The sequence below is a fragment of the Sus scrofa genome, chromosome 15, assembly GCF_054392235.1.
Source record: "Sus scrofa isolate SSC_HxYL_T2T_F1_AM1 chromosome 15, Sscrofa_HxYL_maternal_Yorkshire_Landrace_v2.0, whole genome shotgun sequence".
Lineage (NCBI taxonomy): Eukaryota > Metazoa > Chordata > Mammalia > Artiodactyla > Suidae > Sus > Sus scrofa.
Window position 1 is genome coordinate 135009887 of NC_139397.1, and position 14169 is coordinate 135024055.

General features: G+C 47.4%; 1 protein-coding gene across 10 annotated transcripts in view; it reads left to right on the forward strand.

Annotated features, from left to right (window-relative positions):
- PLCD4 (phospholipase C delta 4) overlaps positions 1–14169 on the forward strand; it is a 35302-nt gene that overhangs the window by 5227 nt on the left and 15906 nt on the right. For 6 of the 10 annotated variants that reach the window (XR_014828836.1, XR_014828834.1, XR_014828835.1 and 3 more), the window contains exons 2-9: positions 948–1003; positions 1141–1299; positions 3017–3245; positions 4609–4738; positions 5581–5812; positions 10337–10538; positions 11872–12016; positions 12645–12797. Coding sequence is in view for 7 of the 10 variants with exons in the window: in XM_021074676.2 (XP_020930335.1) it covers positions 982–1003; positions 1141–1299; positions 3017–3245; positions 4609–4738; positions 5581–5812; positions 10337–10538; positions 11872–12016; positions 12645–12797 (1272 nt within the window). In the remaining 3 variants the exon portion in view is untranslated. 10 annotated transcript variants of the gene reach the window in all.

Consider the following 14169-nt stretch of genomic DNA (forward strand, 5'->3'; position numbering starts at 1 on the left):
GTAACTACAGAGCAGACCCCAGGCTGGCAGCCCCCACCCCGAAGAGTTGGATGGCACTGCAGATAACAATAGCACTTCCTGCTGGATGGTCCCTGGGCTGCCAAAAACCTAGCTGTAGTAACTCTACTTAAAATTCTGAAACATGTTAAATCAAATAATGGGGGGTGGGGAGTGGAACTGGTGCACAAAACCAGATTTTTCTTCTGACTCAGTATTATAAGTGGATCAAATTGCCCCTCCCCCCAAAAAAAAGAAAGTCCTGGTTTGGCCCTATCTGGAGATGGCTGTGGGAAAGAACAGAAGTCCTGGAATCAGATATATTTGGGTTTTAATTCCGAATCCCTATGTGATTGAGGCAGGTTTCTTAGCCTCTCTAAGCCTCAGAATCACCAAACTCTAATTAGAAGTAAAGAGGAGTTCCTGTCGTGGCTCAGTGGGTTAAGAACCCAACAAGTATCCATGATGATGCAGGTTTGATCCCTGGCCTCCCTCAGGATCCAGCATTGCTGTGAGCTGTGGTGTAGGTCGAAGACGAAGCTTGGATCTCATGCTGCTGTGGCTGTGGTGTAGACTGGCAGCTGCAGCTCCAATTGGACCCCTACTCTGGGAACTTCCACATGCCTCAGGTGCAGCCCTGAAAAGGAAAAAAAAAAAAAAAAAAGGAGAAGAAGTAAAAAGAGCTACAAACTGGAGTTCCTTGGTGGTGTGGCAGGTTAAAGATCCAGCATTGTCACTGTTTTGGCTCAGATTGCTACTGTGGCAGCCCAGGAACTTCCACATAATACAGGCACAGCGAAAAAAAAAAGCAAAAAAAAGGACCTATAAACTATGTAAGTGAAGTAGCTGACATATAGTGGGCAGTCAAGACCTTCTCTTCCTTGCTTGATCTATTGTTCTTCAACTCCCAAGATTAACCTAAAGCCTCTTATTGCTCCTTGCTCCTTTAGGTGACTCTGGCACCAGCTGGTGGAGCAGTGGGTCATGGCGTCCCTGCTGCAAGGCCGTGAGTACGCCTGCTGGAGAAGAGGGCTTGGGGAGACAGCCCAGGGACAGGGAGGAGGCTGGACCCCTGTTCAGGAGCAATTCCTGGGCCCTCCATCCTCCCCACCGGCTACCCAGTCTCTGCTTCTCCTGGCTCAGGGCTGCCCATCAATCAAGACCTGCTGCTGATGCAGAAAGGTATGCTGATGCGCAAGGTGAGGTCCAAAAGCTGGAAGAAGCTAAGATACTACAGACTTCAGGACGATGGCATGACAGTCTGGCATGCCCGGCAGGCCGGAGGCAGGGCCAAGCCCAGCTGTGAGTGATGTGGATGGCTAGGGGCGGACACATGGGTGGGTGGATAGGATCCTAAGGATCCAGCAGCCTGAGAGAAGGGGAGGGACCAGTGTCCATGGTGTGCCCTGGTGCTGTCCTTCTTATGTCTATGTCTGAGCCTGAAAAATGGAAGTTATAACCATACTTCAGGGTGTTGTGAGGATCAAACTGGTTGTTGCATACAAAGGACTTAGAAGAGTCTTGGCACATAATAAGGCTCAACAAATCATAGGTTATATTATTATTATTATCATTATTATTGTTATAAGAGCATGATCTCAGGCATCAGACCACTTGGATTAAAGCTACAGCTCTGCCAACTCCTGGCCAAGTGGCTTTGGACAACTTACTTAAGCTAAGTTTCAGTTTCCTCATCTATAAAATGGCAAAATAGGCCTAGTAGGTTACAAGGGCTCAAGAAGTTAATGCATAGAGAGTTTCCGTTGTGGCGCAGCGGAAACAAATCCGACTAGTATCCATGAGGATGCAGGTTCAATTCCTGGCCTCGATCAGTGGGTTAAGGATCCAGCGTTGCTGTGAGCTGTGGTCACAGATGCAGCTTGGATCCTGTGTTGCTGTGGCTGTGGCTGTGGCATAGGCCGGCAGCTGTAGCTCCAATTCGACCCCTAGGCTAGGAACTTCCATATGCCACTAGTGTGGCCTTAAAAAGCAAAAAAAAAAAAAAAAAAAGGAAATTAAAACAAAGAGAAGATGTTAATGTATAAAGCACCTAGCATGAGTCCTAAAACCAGGATGCATTTAATGTTAGCCATGATGATGAATATTTTTAAATATTATAAATGCATCATAACAGTGTGCATCCTATTGGCCACTTAATGATCCCGCTAAAAACTTGATCACAGGACACATCTGAGAGAATCTACTTTATTTATTTACTTCCTTATTTATTATTTATTTATTTTTGTCTTTTTAGAGCCGCACCTGCGCCATGCGGAGGTTCCCAGGCTAGGGTTCAAATCAGAGTTGTAGCTGCCTGTCTACATCACAGCCACAGCAACTCTGCAACCTGCACCACAGCTCACGGCAACGCCAGATCCTTAACCCACTGAGCAAGGCCAGAGATCGAACTTGTGTCCTCGTGGATACTAGTCAGATTCTTTTCCCCTGAGCCATGATGGGAACTCCTGAGAATCTACTTTAGACACATAACCAGTGCTTACAATCCGTACCACCCCCAGCTTAAGAAGTCAAGGGGATGGGGGTAGAATTTCTCTGACTCCCTCCCAGACATCTGGAAAGGGGAAACCCTCAAGCTTGGAATGGGAGAATTGAATTTGGGCATATTGTGCTTTGGCGTAACAGCTTCTTCCCTGTGAATGTGTTTACATTTGTCAGCCCTGCCAGTCCTCTTGTGATAACCATGTGGACTGGCCGTGGAAGGGGTCATCCCTATTTAAGATGAGAACACTGAGGGGTTAAGTCGTTTTGGTCTGTGTCACACTGCGAGCAGGTGGCTGGAAGCCAGCTCTTGCCACTCTCAGCACAAGCCCCTTGCCCTGCTGCCTATGAAAACAGCAATGACTCAGTGTGGCCTCCTAAATTCTAAGGGTCTCCATCTCCCAGTACTTCAGTCTGCAGTACTGGCTTCACAGAGAAGGGCATACTTGTCCTTGGCCCTTAGCTGCTACAATTTGGCCAACTCTCTCCCTCAGTGCGTCACTTGTTTCTTCTCTGGCAGTCTCAATCTCCGACGTGGAAACGGTGCGTGGGGGCCATGAGTCTGAGTTGCTGCGCAACCTGGCAGAGGAGTTCCCCCTGGAGCAGGGCTTCACCATCGTCTTCCATGGCCGCCGCTCCAACCTGGACCTGGTGGCCAACAGTGTTGAGGAGGCCCAGGTCTGGATGCAAGGGCTCCAGCTATTGGTGGACTTTGTCACTAACATGGACCAACAGGAGCGGCTGGACCAGTATCGGCAGAATGAAGTCAGAGTGGGAGCCAGGGGTCACTGGAGGAGTCAGATGTTTCAGGGCTATGGACAAGTGGGAGGGGGTGCAGGGCTCCAGAGGGCCAAGAGCGCAGATGGACTAGGCAGAGACAGCTTAGGCCCACGTGAGGCTGAAGTTACTGAGGGAGGAATGGAGGCCTAGGTTGGCAAAGGCATAGCCAAGCAGAGTCTGGGCAGGAATTAGGGCCTACAGGATGGGGCTGCTGATCCTGAGAGCTGAATGGAAGATCCCATTGGCATTTAACTACCATAGTGTGAGAAGCAACTTCTTAGAGGAATTACTGGGATCAACTCATTCCAAGTTTCCTAGATCATACTTATTCATTCATTCATTCACCATCTATTAAGCAGAATGTATGAGACACTATGCCAGGCTTTAAGGATATAAAAATTAATGAGACTCAGATAGATATTGTTTTAGTTGGTAGAGAGAATAGAATTGTGTAAATAATCTAAGCGGCGTAAGCAGTGTTGCAATATTTAAATAACTTGTAAATGTTCAGAGGAAGGAGAAATATTCAATTTTAGCTGAGACAATTCTGAGAAAGCTTCTGAGATGAAGTAGCATTTGAGCTGAAACTTGAAAATGAGTAGGAGTTCCCACTGTGGCTCAGTGGTTAACGAACCCAACTAGTATCCATGAGGATGTGGGTTTGATCCCTGGCCTCGCTCAGTGGGTTAAGGATCCGGTATTGCTGTGACCTGTGGAGTAGGTTGCAGGCGCAGCTCAGATCCCCCATTGCTGTGGCTATGGCGTAGGCTGGTAGCTACCAGCTCTGATTCGACCCCTAGCCTGGGAACCTCCATATGCCATGGATGCAGCCCTAAAAAGAAAAAAAGAAAAAAAAAAGAGAAAGAAAATGAATAGAATCTGAACATGAAGAGAGGAGGAGGGAAGGACATTCAGCCTGAGGGACCAGCATAAGTAAAGTCCTGGAGGCAGGACCTGAAGAGCAGGAGAGAGGGTGGGACATCCGCGGGCAGGGAGTTGCTGAGTCTGGTTAAGGTACTGGGAGGTGAGAGGTGTGTTGAGGAGGCTGAGTTGGGGCCAGATCTTGGGGGTGAAGAAGATCTTACCTTCTGTAGTAAGGAATTTGGGCTTCTCTCTGCAGGCAACAGGGAGGTCCCTGCAGGCACCTGAGCCATGTGAGGACAAGATAGGTCCTGGGGAGATTATTTTGGAAACTAATATAGAAAATGAACTGGCACTGGGGAGAGACTGGCGACAAAGACACGGGAGCAGAAGTCAGTGGATGAACATGCACACACATCTGCACATACACACAAACACACACTCAGTGCTTTTGCCTTGACTCAGACTTAGATGGCTGAGTGATTGGTTCCAGCGTGGAGACAAAAACCAGGATGGGCGGATGAGTTTCGGAGAAGTCCAGCGGTTACTGCACCTGATGAATGTGGAAATGGACCAAGAACATGCCTTCCAGCTTTTCCAGGTGAGCCTTTTGGGGAAGGGTCAGCAGAAGCCAGCCAAGGCCACATCCTCCCTTGGCCGAAGTCCTCTGCCCTGCCCAGCAACATTAATCTGCTGAATCTCTCCTATGTGCCCTCACACCATTCCACACTCAATGGGAAGTGGGGCTAGGACACAGCTCTTAACCTTCAGTCCTGTTGGGAAGATGACTCATGATCTTATGAAAGGTAAATAACAATATGCTATTACATCAGACCTCAGGGACCTCTCTGTCCATGGCCAGAAGGTCACAAGTGCCTAGTACAGTGGAAAACTTCAGCTAGCATGTGAGTAAATAGGAGGAGGGAGGAGTTCCCATCGTGGCTCAATGGAAACAAATCTGACTAGCGTCCATGAGGATGCAGGTTCAATCCCTGGCCTTGCTCAGTAGGTTAAGGATCTGGTGTTGCCGTGAGCTGTGGTGTAGGTCACAGGTGCAGCTCAGATCTGGCATTGCTGTGGCTGTGGTCTACAGCTCCGATTGGAGCCCTAGCCTGGGAAAGTCCATATGCTATGGGTGCGGCCCTAAAAAGACCAAAAAACAAACAAACAAACAGGAATCTTCCAATATTCTAGGGACATATCGGGGCATTTAACTTTTTCTAGTCGAAAATGTTCTCTAATAGCAAATGATATGGTTGATAAGCTTTTTACTTAACTGAAGTGGCTTCTTCTGTGAACACTAAGTGTCAGGAGTTCTGTGGGAGTTTTATGGAAGCATGTCTGGATCCATCAATAATATTACCCTTACAGGGAAAGTCAAAGCCAAAAAAAAAAAGTACTGTTAAAGGGTTTGTCCACTTTCCTCTGAACCATCTCTTACAGACAGCAGACACATCCCAGTCTGGGACTCTGGAGGGAGAAGAATTTGTAGAATTCTATAAGTCATTGACTAAGCGTGCTGAGGTGCAGGAATTGTTTGAAAACTTTTCGTCTGATGGGCAGAAGCTAACACTGCTGGAATTTGTGGATTTCCTCCAAGAGGAGCAGAAAGAAGGAGAACGTGCTTCTGATCTTGCTCTGGAACTCATTGACCGCCATGAGCCTTCAGATAGTGGTAAGAAGACTAGGGTGGAAAGGCACCAGACATGGGGGCTCATGGGGGACCGTGATTAGAAAGATCCAGAAGCAGTTCCTGCTGTGGTACAGTGAGTTAAGAATCCAATTACAGCAGCTCAGGTCACTGCAGAGGCATAGATTTGATCCCTGACCTGGTGCATTTAAAGGATCAGGTGTTGCCGCAGCTGCGGTGCAGGCTTGGATTCAATTCCTGGCCTAGGAACTTCTATATGCAGCTGTTTAAAAAAAAAAAAAAAAAAAAAAAAGGTCCAGAGACAATCAGCCTTCCGCCTAACTAAGAGGAGGCTAAGTCCACTCCCCCGCCCCAGGCCCCCTGTCCAATCATCTTCATCTCATTCAACCACTTGTCTGGAAGGTGAGAGCCATTTCCTACCTACATAAGACAGGATTCTCCTCTGTCAATGCTAGATCTCTCAGGAGGAAGAACATTCCACAAGTCCCCTTTCCTCCACTATGCTCATGTTTCACATCCTTCACCTTCAGGAAGTTCTTCCTGATATCAACTTTGTCCTTGTTGGAAATGGAAAATCCTTGGTCCTTGCTTTTGGCCTTTTCTCTAGTGCCTATGTTTCCTTTTCCTAGTTCACTTCATGGCTCCTATTGGCTGTCCCTTTAAATGCTGGCCCTCTGCCCTTTCCTGGGCTTTCTCCAAATTCTCCAAGTGGTTCTTGAGTCCTAAGCCTCTGAGCCAAGAAACTTGTCAGCCCCTGGCTGAGGAGGATGATGAGGTGGCCAGTTGTTCAGCTTTTAGCAAGCACAGCTAAAATAGACTTTCTCTGCACTCAAAACTTTCTCTTTGCCTTCTTTAGTAGACACTTTCCTGCCCTCCATTCCCTTCAGAATGTGGGGATGTGATGCATTTACATTATTAATAATAAGTGACTTACAAGGCACTTTCATATCTCTTACTTTATTTAGTCCCCACTCCAACCTTGTAAATCAAAGGCAATCATCTTTATTGGGCTTTTGCTAAGTATCCCAGAATGTGCCACCATCTCTATATGCCTTTCCTCTTCTAATCCTTCCAACAACTCTATGAAGTGGTTTCTATTATTAAGTCAAAAGAAGAATACTGTGCAAATCAGGAAAACTGAGGTTTAGAAAGCTCAAGGAGTTCCCTGGTGGCCTAGTAGTTGAAGATCTGGCATTATCACTATTGTGGTATGGGTTCAATCCCTGACCTGGAAACTTCTGCATACTGTGGGTGCAACCAAAAAAAAAAAAAAAAAAAAAAAAAAGTTAGGAAAATCAAATCACTTGCTCAAAGCCAACACTAATGAAAGGAGGTACTGGAAATAAAACCCAGGTCATTGGAATTCCCGTTGTAGTGCAACGGAAATGAATCCAACTAATATCCACGAGAATGTGGGCTTGATCCATGGCTTTGCTCAGTGGGTTGGGGATCCAGTATTGCCATGAACTATTGTATAATTTGCAGATGTGGCTTGGATCCCAAGGGTTAGGGTTAGGGTTAGGGTTAGGGTTGTGGCTGTGGCATAGGCTGGAGCTCCAATTCAACCCCTAGCCTGGGAACCTCCATATGCAGTGAATGCGGCCCTAAAAAGCAAAAAAAAAAAAAACAAAAACAAAAACAAAAAAACCCAGGCCATCTGACTCTTACCTGGTGCCTCTCGTAGAGAATGAGGATTAGAGGCAAGATGAGTATGACCTGGACCAGTGACCCAGGTTTCCTGGGTCTCAACTCCCATTGCCTTTCATTCCTTCATTCATTCACTACTTCAGCAGGGGCTCACTGGGTACCTGCAAGGTGCCAGGACCTATGTAGGGATCAGAGATACAGTAGTGGGTCAGGCAAGGACACTGCCCTCATGGAACTGAGAGTCAAACAGAAAGCAATGAAATCACTGATTCCAAATTCACGTGGGTGTTCAGAGAAGAAAGGGGCTATAAAACAATCATTGCCAAGAATAAGTAGAAGAAGAAGCTGGAAGGTTAAGAAATAGGATCCTTAGAGTTCCCACCATGGCTCAGAGGAAATGAATCTGACTAGCATCCATGAGCTCGAAGTTTCGATCCCTGGCCTTGCTCAGTGGGTTAAGGATCCAGCATTGCTGTGAGCTGCAGTGTAGGTTGCAGATGTGGCTCGGATCCTGGGTTGCTGTGACTGTGGTGTAGGCCAGCCACTACAGCTCCGATTGGACCCCTAGCCTGGGAACCTCCATATGCTGCTGGTGCGGCCCTAAAAAGACAAAAAAAAAGAAAGAAAGAAAGAAGGAAGGAAGGAAGGAAGGAAGGAGGGAAGGAAGGAAGGAAGGAAGGAAGGAAGGAAGGAAAGAGAGAGAGAGAGAGAGAGAAAGAAAAAGAAAGAAAGAAAGAAAGAAAGAAAGAAAAGAAAGAAAGAAAGAAAGAAAGAAAGAGAAAGAAAGAGAGAGAGAGAAAGAAAGAAAGAAAGAAAGAAAGAAAGAAAGAAAGAAAGAAAGAAAGAAAGAAAGAAAAGAAAGAAAGAAAGAAAGAAAGAAAGAAAGAAAGAAAGAAAGAAAGAAAGAAAGAAAGAAAGAAAGAAAGAAAGAGAGAGAATCCTCTATTTCCAGGACAGGATACATCATTACCTTGTTCTACCTCCCAGCCCTTGTGCTGTTCCTTCCCTTTGTACTTGACTATCAGCTACAGCACTCCGGCTGCAGAGGGTGCAATCAGTCAGGAGAGGGGGGCTCAAGGCCCCACTCTGCTTCTTACTGAGTAACCCTGGACATGTTGCTTAACCTATCAGAGACACAGTTTTCTCATTTGTAAAATAACTGGTGATCAAACAAAATAAAGCAGGTGAAAAGTACCTGGTAACTATGGACTTACCCTAAGTGATTTGCAATTTGAGTTACTACAGCCAAGCCTAAAACCTCTTGCCCAACCTCTTGCCATTTTCCACCATCCTCAGGCCTTGGAAAACCTGAAGCAAGGAAAACTGGGCACAAGAGTCAAGGTGTTCTGCCTCCCCTGCACCCCTCAGCGAGACTGCACAGGACAGTGGTGTAGGGCGTGGCGCTGATACCCGGCTGCCTGGGTTCAAATCCCAGCTCCTTCACTTATTAGTTATGAGACCCTGAGACAGGTTATATAACCTCTCAGGGCAGGTTATATTCCATCTTCCTGATTGCATTGGTCAGAGCATTAAAAGAGATGCTGCTTTCAACATCCTTGGCACAGAGCAAGTACTCAGGAACTGTTAGTCATCTTTGTTGTTATTGTATGAAGCCTGTCCTGCCCTCAGAAGGAGTGTCGTCTGAGGGGACATTGGACAAACACTCCTTAAGCACCATGTGGGAAATGACGATGGGAAGGAACTCTTAGGCCATAGGTGGCAGCAGCTACCCAGCCCAGGGAGTAAAACACAAGGACCTTGGTCTTGTCACTAACAAGCCTTTGACTTTGATCCTTCCTGAGCCTCGGTTTCCTCAACTATGAAATTAGCCCTTTGGACTGAGTACTGTATTCCCCATTATGGTAACTGTGTGTGACTACTGGAGTTTAAATTACAGTCGGCCTTCTGTATCCACAGGTTCCGCGTTCACGGATACAGAGGGCTGACTGTTCCATGCCATTTTATGTAAGGCACTTGAGCATCCATGATTTGGTATCTGCTGTGGGGAAGGGGGAGGTCCTGGAGCCAATCCCCTGTGAACACGGAGGGGACAACTGTCACTAAAATCAAAATTTTATTTTATATATTGGTGGTTTTTTTTTTTTTTTTGCTTTTTTTTTAGGGCCTCACCAGCAGCATATGGAGGTTCCCAGGCTAGGGGTCTAATCAGAGCTACAGCTGCCAGCCTACCCCACAGCCACAGCAACACCAGATCCGAGCTGTGTCTGTGACCCACACAGGATCCTTAACCCACTAAGCCTGTTCGGAATCGAACCCGGAACCTCATGGTTCCTAGTTGGATTTGTTTCCCCTGGGCCACGACGGGAACTCCCTAAAGTCAAAATTTTAAATTCAGGGAGTTCCTGTGGTGGCTCAGCAGTTAACAAACCTGACTAGTATCCATGAGGACATGGGTTCAATCCCTGGCCTTGCTCAGTAGGTTAAGGATTCTGTGTTGCTGTGGTTGTGTCATAGGCCAGCAGTTGCAGCTCTAATTCGTCCCCTAGCCTGGTAGCTTCTGTATGCCACAGGTGCGGCCCTAAAAAAAAAAAAAAAATTCAATTAGATTCCTCAGTCGCACGGCTACATTTCAAATGCTCAGTAGCTATATGTATCTAGAAGCTACTATACTGGACCACGCAGAGCAGACTATTTCCATATTGTAGAAAGTTCTACTGGATACACTGGACTAGAACAATCTTAATGATTCCCCTATAGCTTTAACGTTCAGATGGGTGGGCATGATTCAAATGATGGACCCAGGATTGGGCAAGTTTGGGATCTGGAGGCTGGGAGTGGACACCACCTGAAAGGCTGGGCCCTGGAGAAGGTGGAGTGGGGGGTGGTCGGTAGCCTGGGTGCTCCCACCAAAGCGTCTTACTCTAGCTACCCACACCCTAGGCAAACTGCGGCACGTGCTGAGCCTGGACGGCTTCCTCAGCTACCTCTGCTCGAAGGATGGAGACATCTTCAATCCGACCTGCCTCCCCATCTACCAGGATATGACTCAACCCCTGAACCACTACTTCATCAACTCCTCCCACAACACCTACCTAGTGGGGGACCAGCTTTGTGGCCAGAGCAGCGTGGAGGGTTACATACGGTGCAGTGGGGGGAAAGGGTGAAGGGGTCCAGCTCCTGAGAAGGGAATATTTGTGGGAAGTTGCCCGGCGCTGTCAGTGGATAAAAGGGCTTGAAAAGCTGTTACAAAGTGGGGATGGGGGGAATTTGGGGCTGAGAATCCCTGGATCCTTGAGAGACTTGGAGGAGATATTGAAGGCTGGTAGGAGAGTGGTATTGAAACTCTGTGGTTAAATAGAGCTTCTCTCTCTTTCCTAGGCAGTGAAACTCTCTGGGAACTCAGAGGTCCTGACAGATTTATTCTGAACAAATAAATAAACGAAATGTTAAATGGGAGGCAGGAGAGCAGAGCAGCTAAAAACAGCAGAACAGGGAGTTCCCGTCGTGCATGGCTCTGTGGTTAATGTACCTGACTAGTATCCATAAGGACATGGGTTCGATCCCTGGCCTCGCTCAGTGGGTTAGGGATCTGGTGTTGCCGTGAGCTGTGGTGTAGCTCTCAGACACAGCTTGGATCCCACATTGCTTTGGCTGTGGTGTAGGCTGGCAGCTACAGCTCTGATTCAACCCCTAGCCTGGGAACCTCCCTATGCCATGGGTTGCGGCCCTAAAAAGACAAAAAGACAAAAACCAACCAACCAACCAAACAAAAACCAGTTAAAATAGGTTCTGGAGTCAGATCGTTTGAAATCAAATACTAGCTCCCTCACTTGGTAATCCAGGGCTAAGTATTTAACCTGTCCATGCCTCAGTTTCCCCATCTGAGAAATGGCGATGATTACAATGCCTGTTCTTTCTAGGTTGTTGTGAGGCTTAAATGAGGTAATCCCTGTGTCCATAGCTAATAAATGGTACTTGCCTTTAGCGTGATTAATCATGGATTAGATAAAATCATGGGATATCTTTGTAATGCCAGGAAATCAACTAGTAGCTTCAGTGGATCCATAATGAATGGGACATGTAGTTTCTTTCTTTTTTTTTTTTTTTTTTTTGGAGGGGGCACCTGGATGGGACATGTAGTTTCTTACCTAGGAAGTCTAGTTGAGAAAATCAAGTGTAAATTACCTGAGAGTTTGAGTAACTCGGTATTACATAATGATATATAACCAGAACACCAGAATGTGGTGGCTCGCTAAGGAACAGTTGATTTGAGTTGGGCAGGGTGGGGGCGGATGGAGGTCGGTGAGACCTGCAGCAGTGCCCAGTAGATAGAGAAGCGTCCACGGAGATGTAGCTCAAAGGAGTCTTGATGGGCCAGTGCTGGTGAGCGCTGCATGCCCCAGAATGGGGAGAGGGTCCCTAGGTGGAAGATCAGACCTTGACCCCTCCTGTCCCTGGGGATGGGGTTCTTGCAGGGCCCTGAAACGGGGGTGCCGCTGCGTGGAGGTGGATATATGGGATGGACCTAACGGGGAACCTGTTGTTTATCACGGACACACCCTGACCTCTCGCATCCCGTTCAAAGATGTTGTGGCCGCTATAGCACAGTATGCCTTCCAGGTAGGAGCCCCAGCATAGAAATCCTCACGAGGCGAGAGGATAACAAGGAAGAGGCTCTGGGTTTGGGGGGCGGCGGGGCGTGGTTGCAGGGAAACAGCAGCTACATCAAATGGCCCATGTGTAAATGAGATTTTGACTGAGACGCTTTAGGCAAATGTTAAGGGATTATGATGAATAAGTGTTGGATGTATTACTAGTAATTAGCAGTCACAGAGATAAGCACTAGAGATTGGTAATTATGACTTCTAGCAATTTCTGTCACCCATCTAGCGAGGGTGGCTGAGGAAACAGAGAAAGTGGTGGGTAGAGCTGGGAGGCGGTGGCAATCTGGAGATGAAAGCCCATGAACACGTAACTGGGGGAATGGCGTGGCTTTCCCACTGTGAGCCAGAAAACTCAGATTCCAGAGGGTCCTGGGTCAGACCTGGCTCAGAGCTGAGATTTGGAGTCCCAAAGTGACTTTAAGATGTGGGGTACCCAGATCCAGGGAGAGCTCCTTGAGGTCTGGCAGAGGGTCAGGGACTTTGGCCGTCAGGGTACGCAGATGACTGAGTAGGGGGGCCTGGAGAAGCAAGGAAGTTAGAGGCCTTAGAACTCTGGCTCCCGTGTGCCCTCCCCACTTCATCAGACATCAGACTATCCAGTCATCTTGTCCCTGGAGAACCACTGCAGCTGGGAGCAGCAGGAGATGATAGCACACCACCTGACTGAGATCCTGGGGGAGCAGCTCCTGAGCACCACCTTGGATGGGCAGCTTCCCACTCAGCTGCCCTCCCCCGAGGTAGGGACCTTCTTCTCCCTCAGGCCAGGCTTCCCTGTCACCTGGGCTCCTTCTTCCATGCCCATCTTGCTCCCTTCTCACCCTCAGACGGACCATGTTGCTCTTTAATATCTTTGGAGACACCTTTAATTTTTTCTTTTTGGTCTTTTTTTGCTATTTCTTGGGCCGCTCCCGTGGCATATGGAGGTTCCCTTGGCATATAGACATTCCCAGGGTCGAATCGGAGCTGTAGCCGCCGGCCTACACCACAGCCACAGCAACGCTGGATCGGAGCCGCATCTGTGACCTACACCACAGCTCACGGCAGCACCGGATCCTTAACCCACTGAGCAAGGCCAGGGATCAAATCCACAACCTCATGGTTCCTAGTCGGATTCGTTAACCACTGCACCACAACGGGAACTCCGAGACACCTTTAATTTAACAAAGAATCTGGAGTCCCCATTGTGGCTCGGTGCTAACAAACCGGACTCATATCCATGAGGGCGAAGGTTCCATCCCTGGCCTTGCTCAGTGGGTTGTGGATCTGGTGTTGCCATGAGCTGTGGTGTAGGTCACAGATGCGGCTCAGATCCTGCATTGCTGTGGTGTGGTGAAGGCTGGCAGCTGCAGCTCTACTCCAATTTGACCCCTAGCCTGGGAGCCTCCATATGCCATGGGTGCGGCCCTAAAAAGAAAAATAAAAACATTAAAAACAATACAAATAATAATAATCTAATTCAACATAGAATTCTAGATATAGTTCTCTAAATTTAAAAGCATTTAGGAGTTCCCTAGTGGCTCAGTGAGTTAAGAATCTAGCATTGTCACTGCAGCAGCTTGGATTGCTGCTGTGGCACAGGTTTGATCCCTGGCCTGGGAACTTCCACATGCCACAGGTATGGCCGAAATTAAATAAATAAATTAATTTAAAAAATAATTTATTTACTTTAAATTTCCTTTTAAAAATTTGTTTGTTTTTTTTTGTTTGTTTTTTTTTTTTGTCTTTTGCCTTTTTAGGGCTGCACCCACGCGGCATATGGAGGTTCCCTGGCTAGGGGTCGAATTGGAGCTGTAACTGTTGGCCTACGCCACAGCCACAGCAACTCAGGATCCGAGCTGTGTCTTCGACCTATACCACAGCTCACAGCAATGCTGGATCCTTAACCCACTGATCAAGGCCAGGGATCTAACCCACAAACTCGTGGTTACTAGTCGGGTTCATTAACTACAGAGCCACGACGGGAACTCCTATATTTCTTTATTCAGTGGAAAATCTTAATTTTTTCCTGATAGTTCATAATTGTTGCTGGCTACACAAATAAGGAGAACGAGAAATCCCCCCACCATAATCTCAACCTGTCCCATAACAGCTGTCAGTATATTTTTTAAA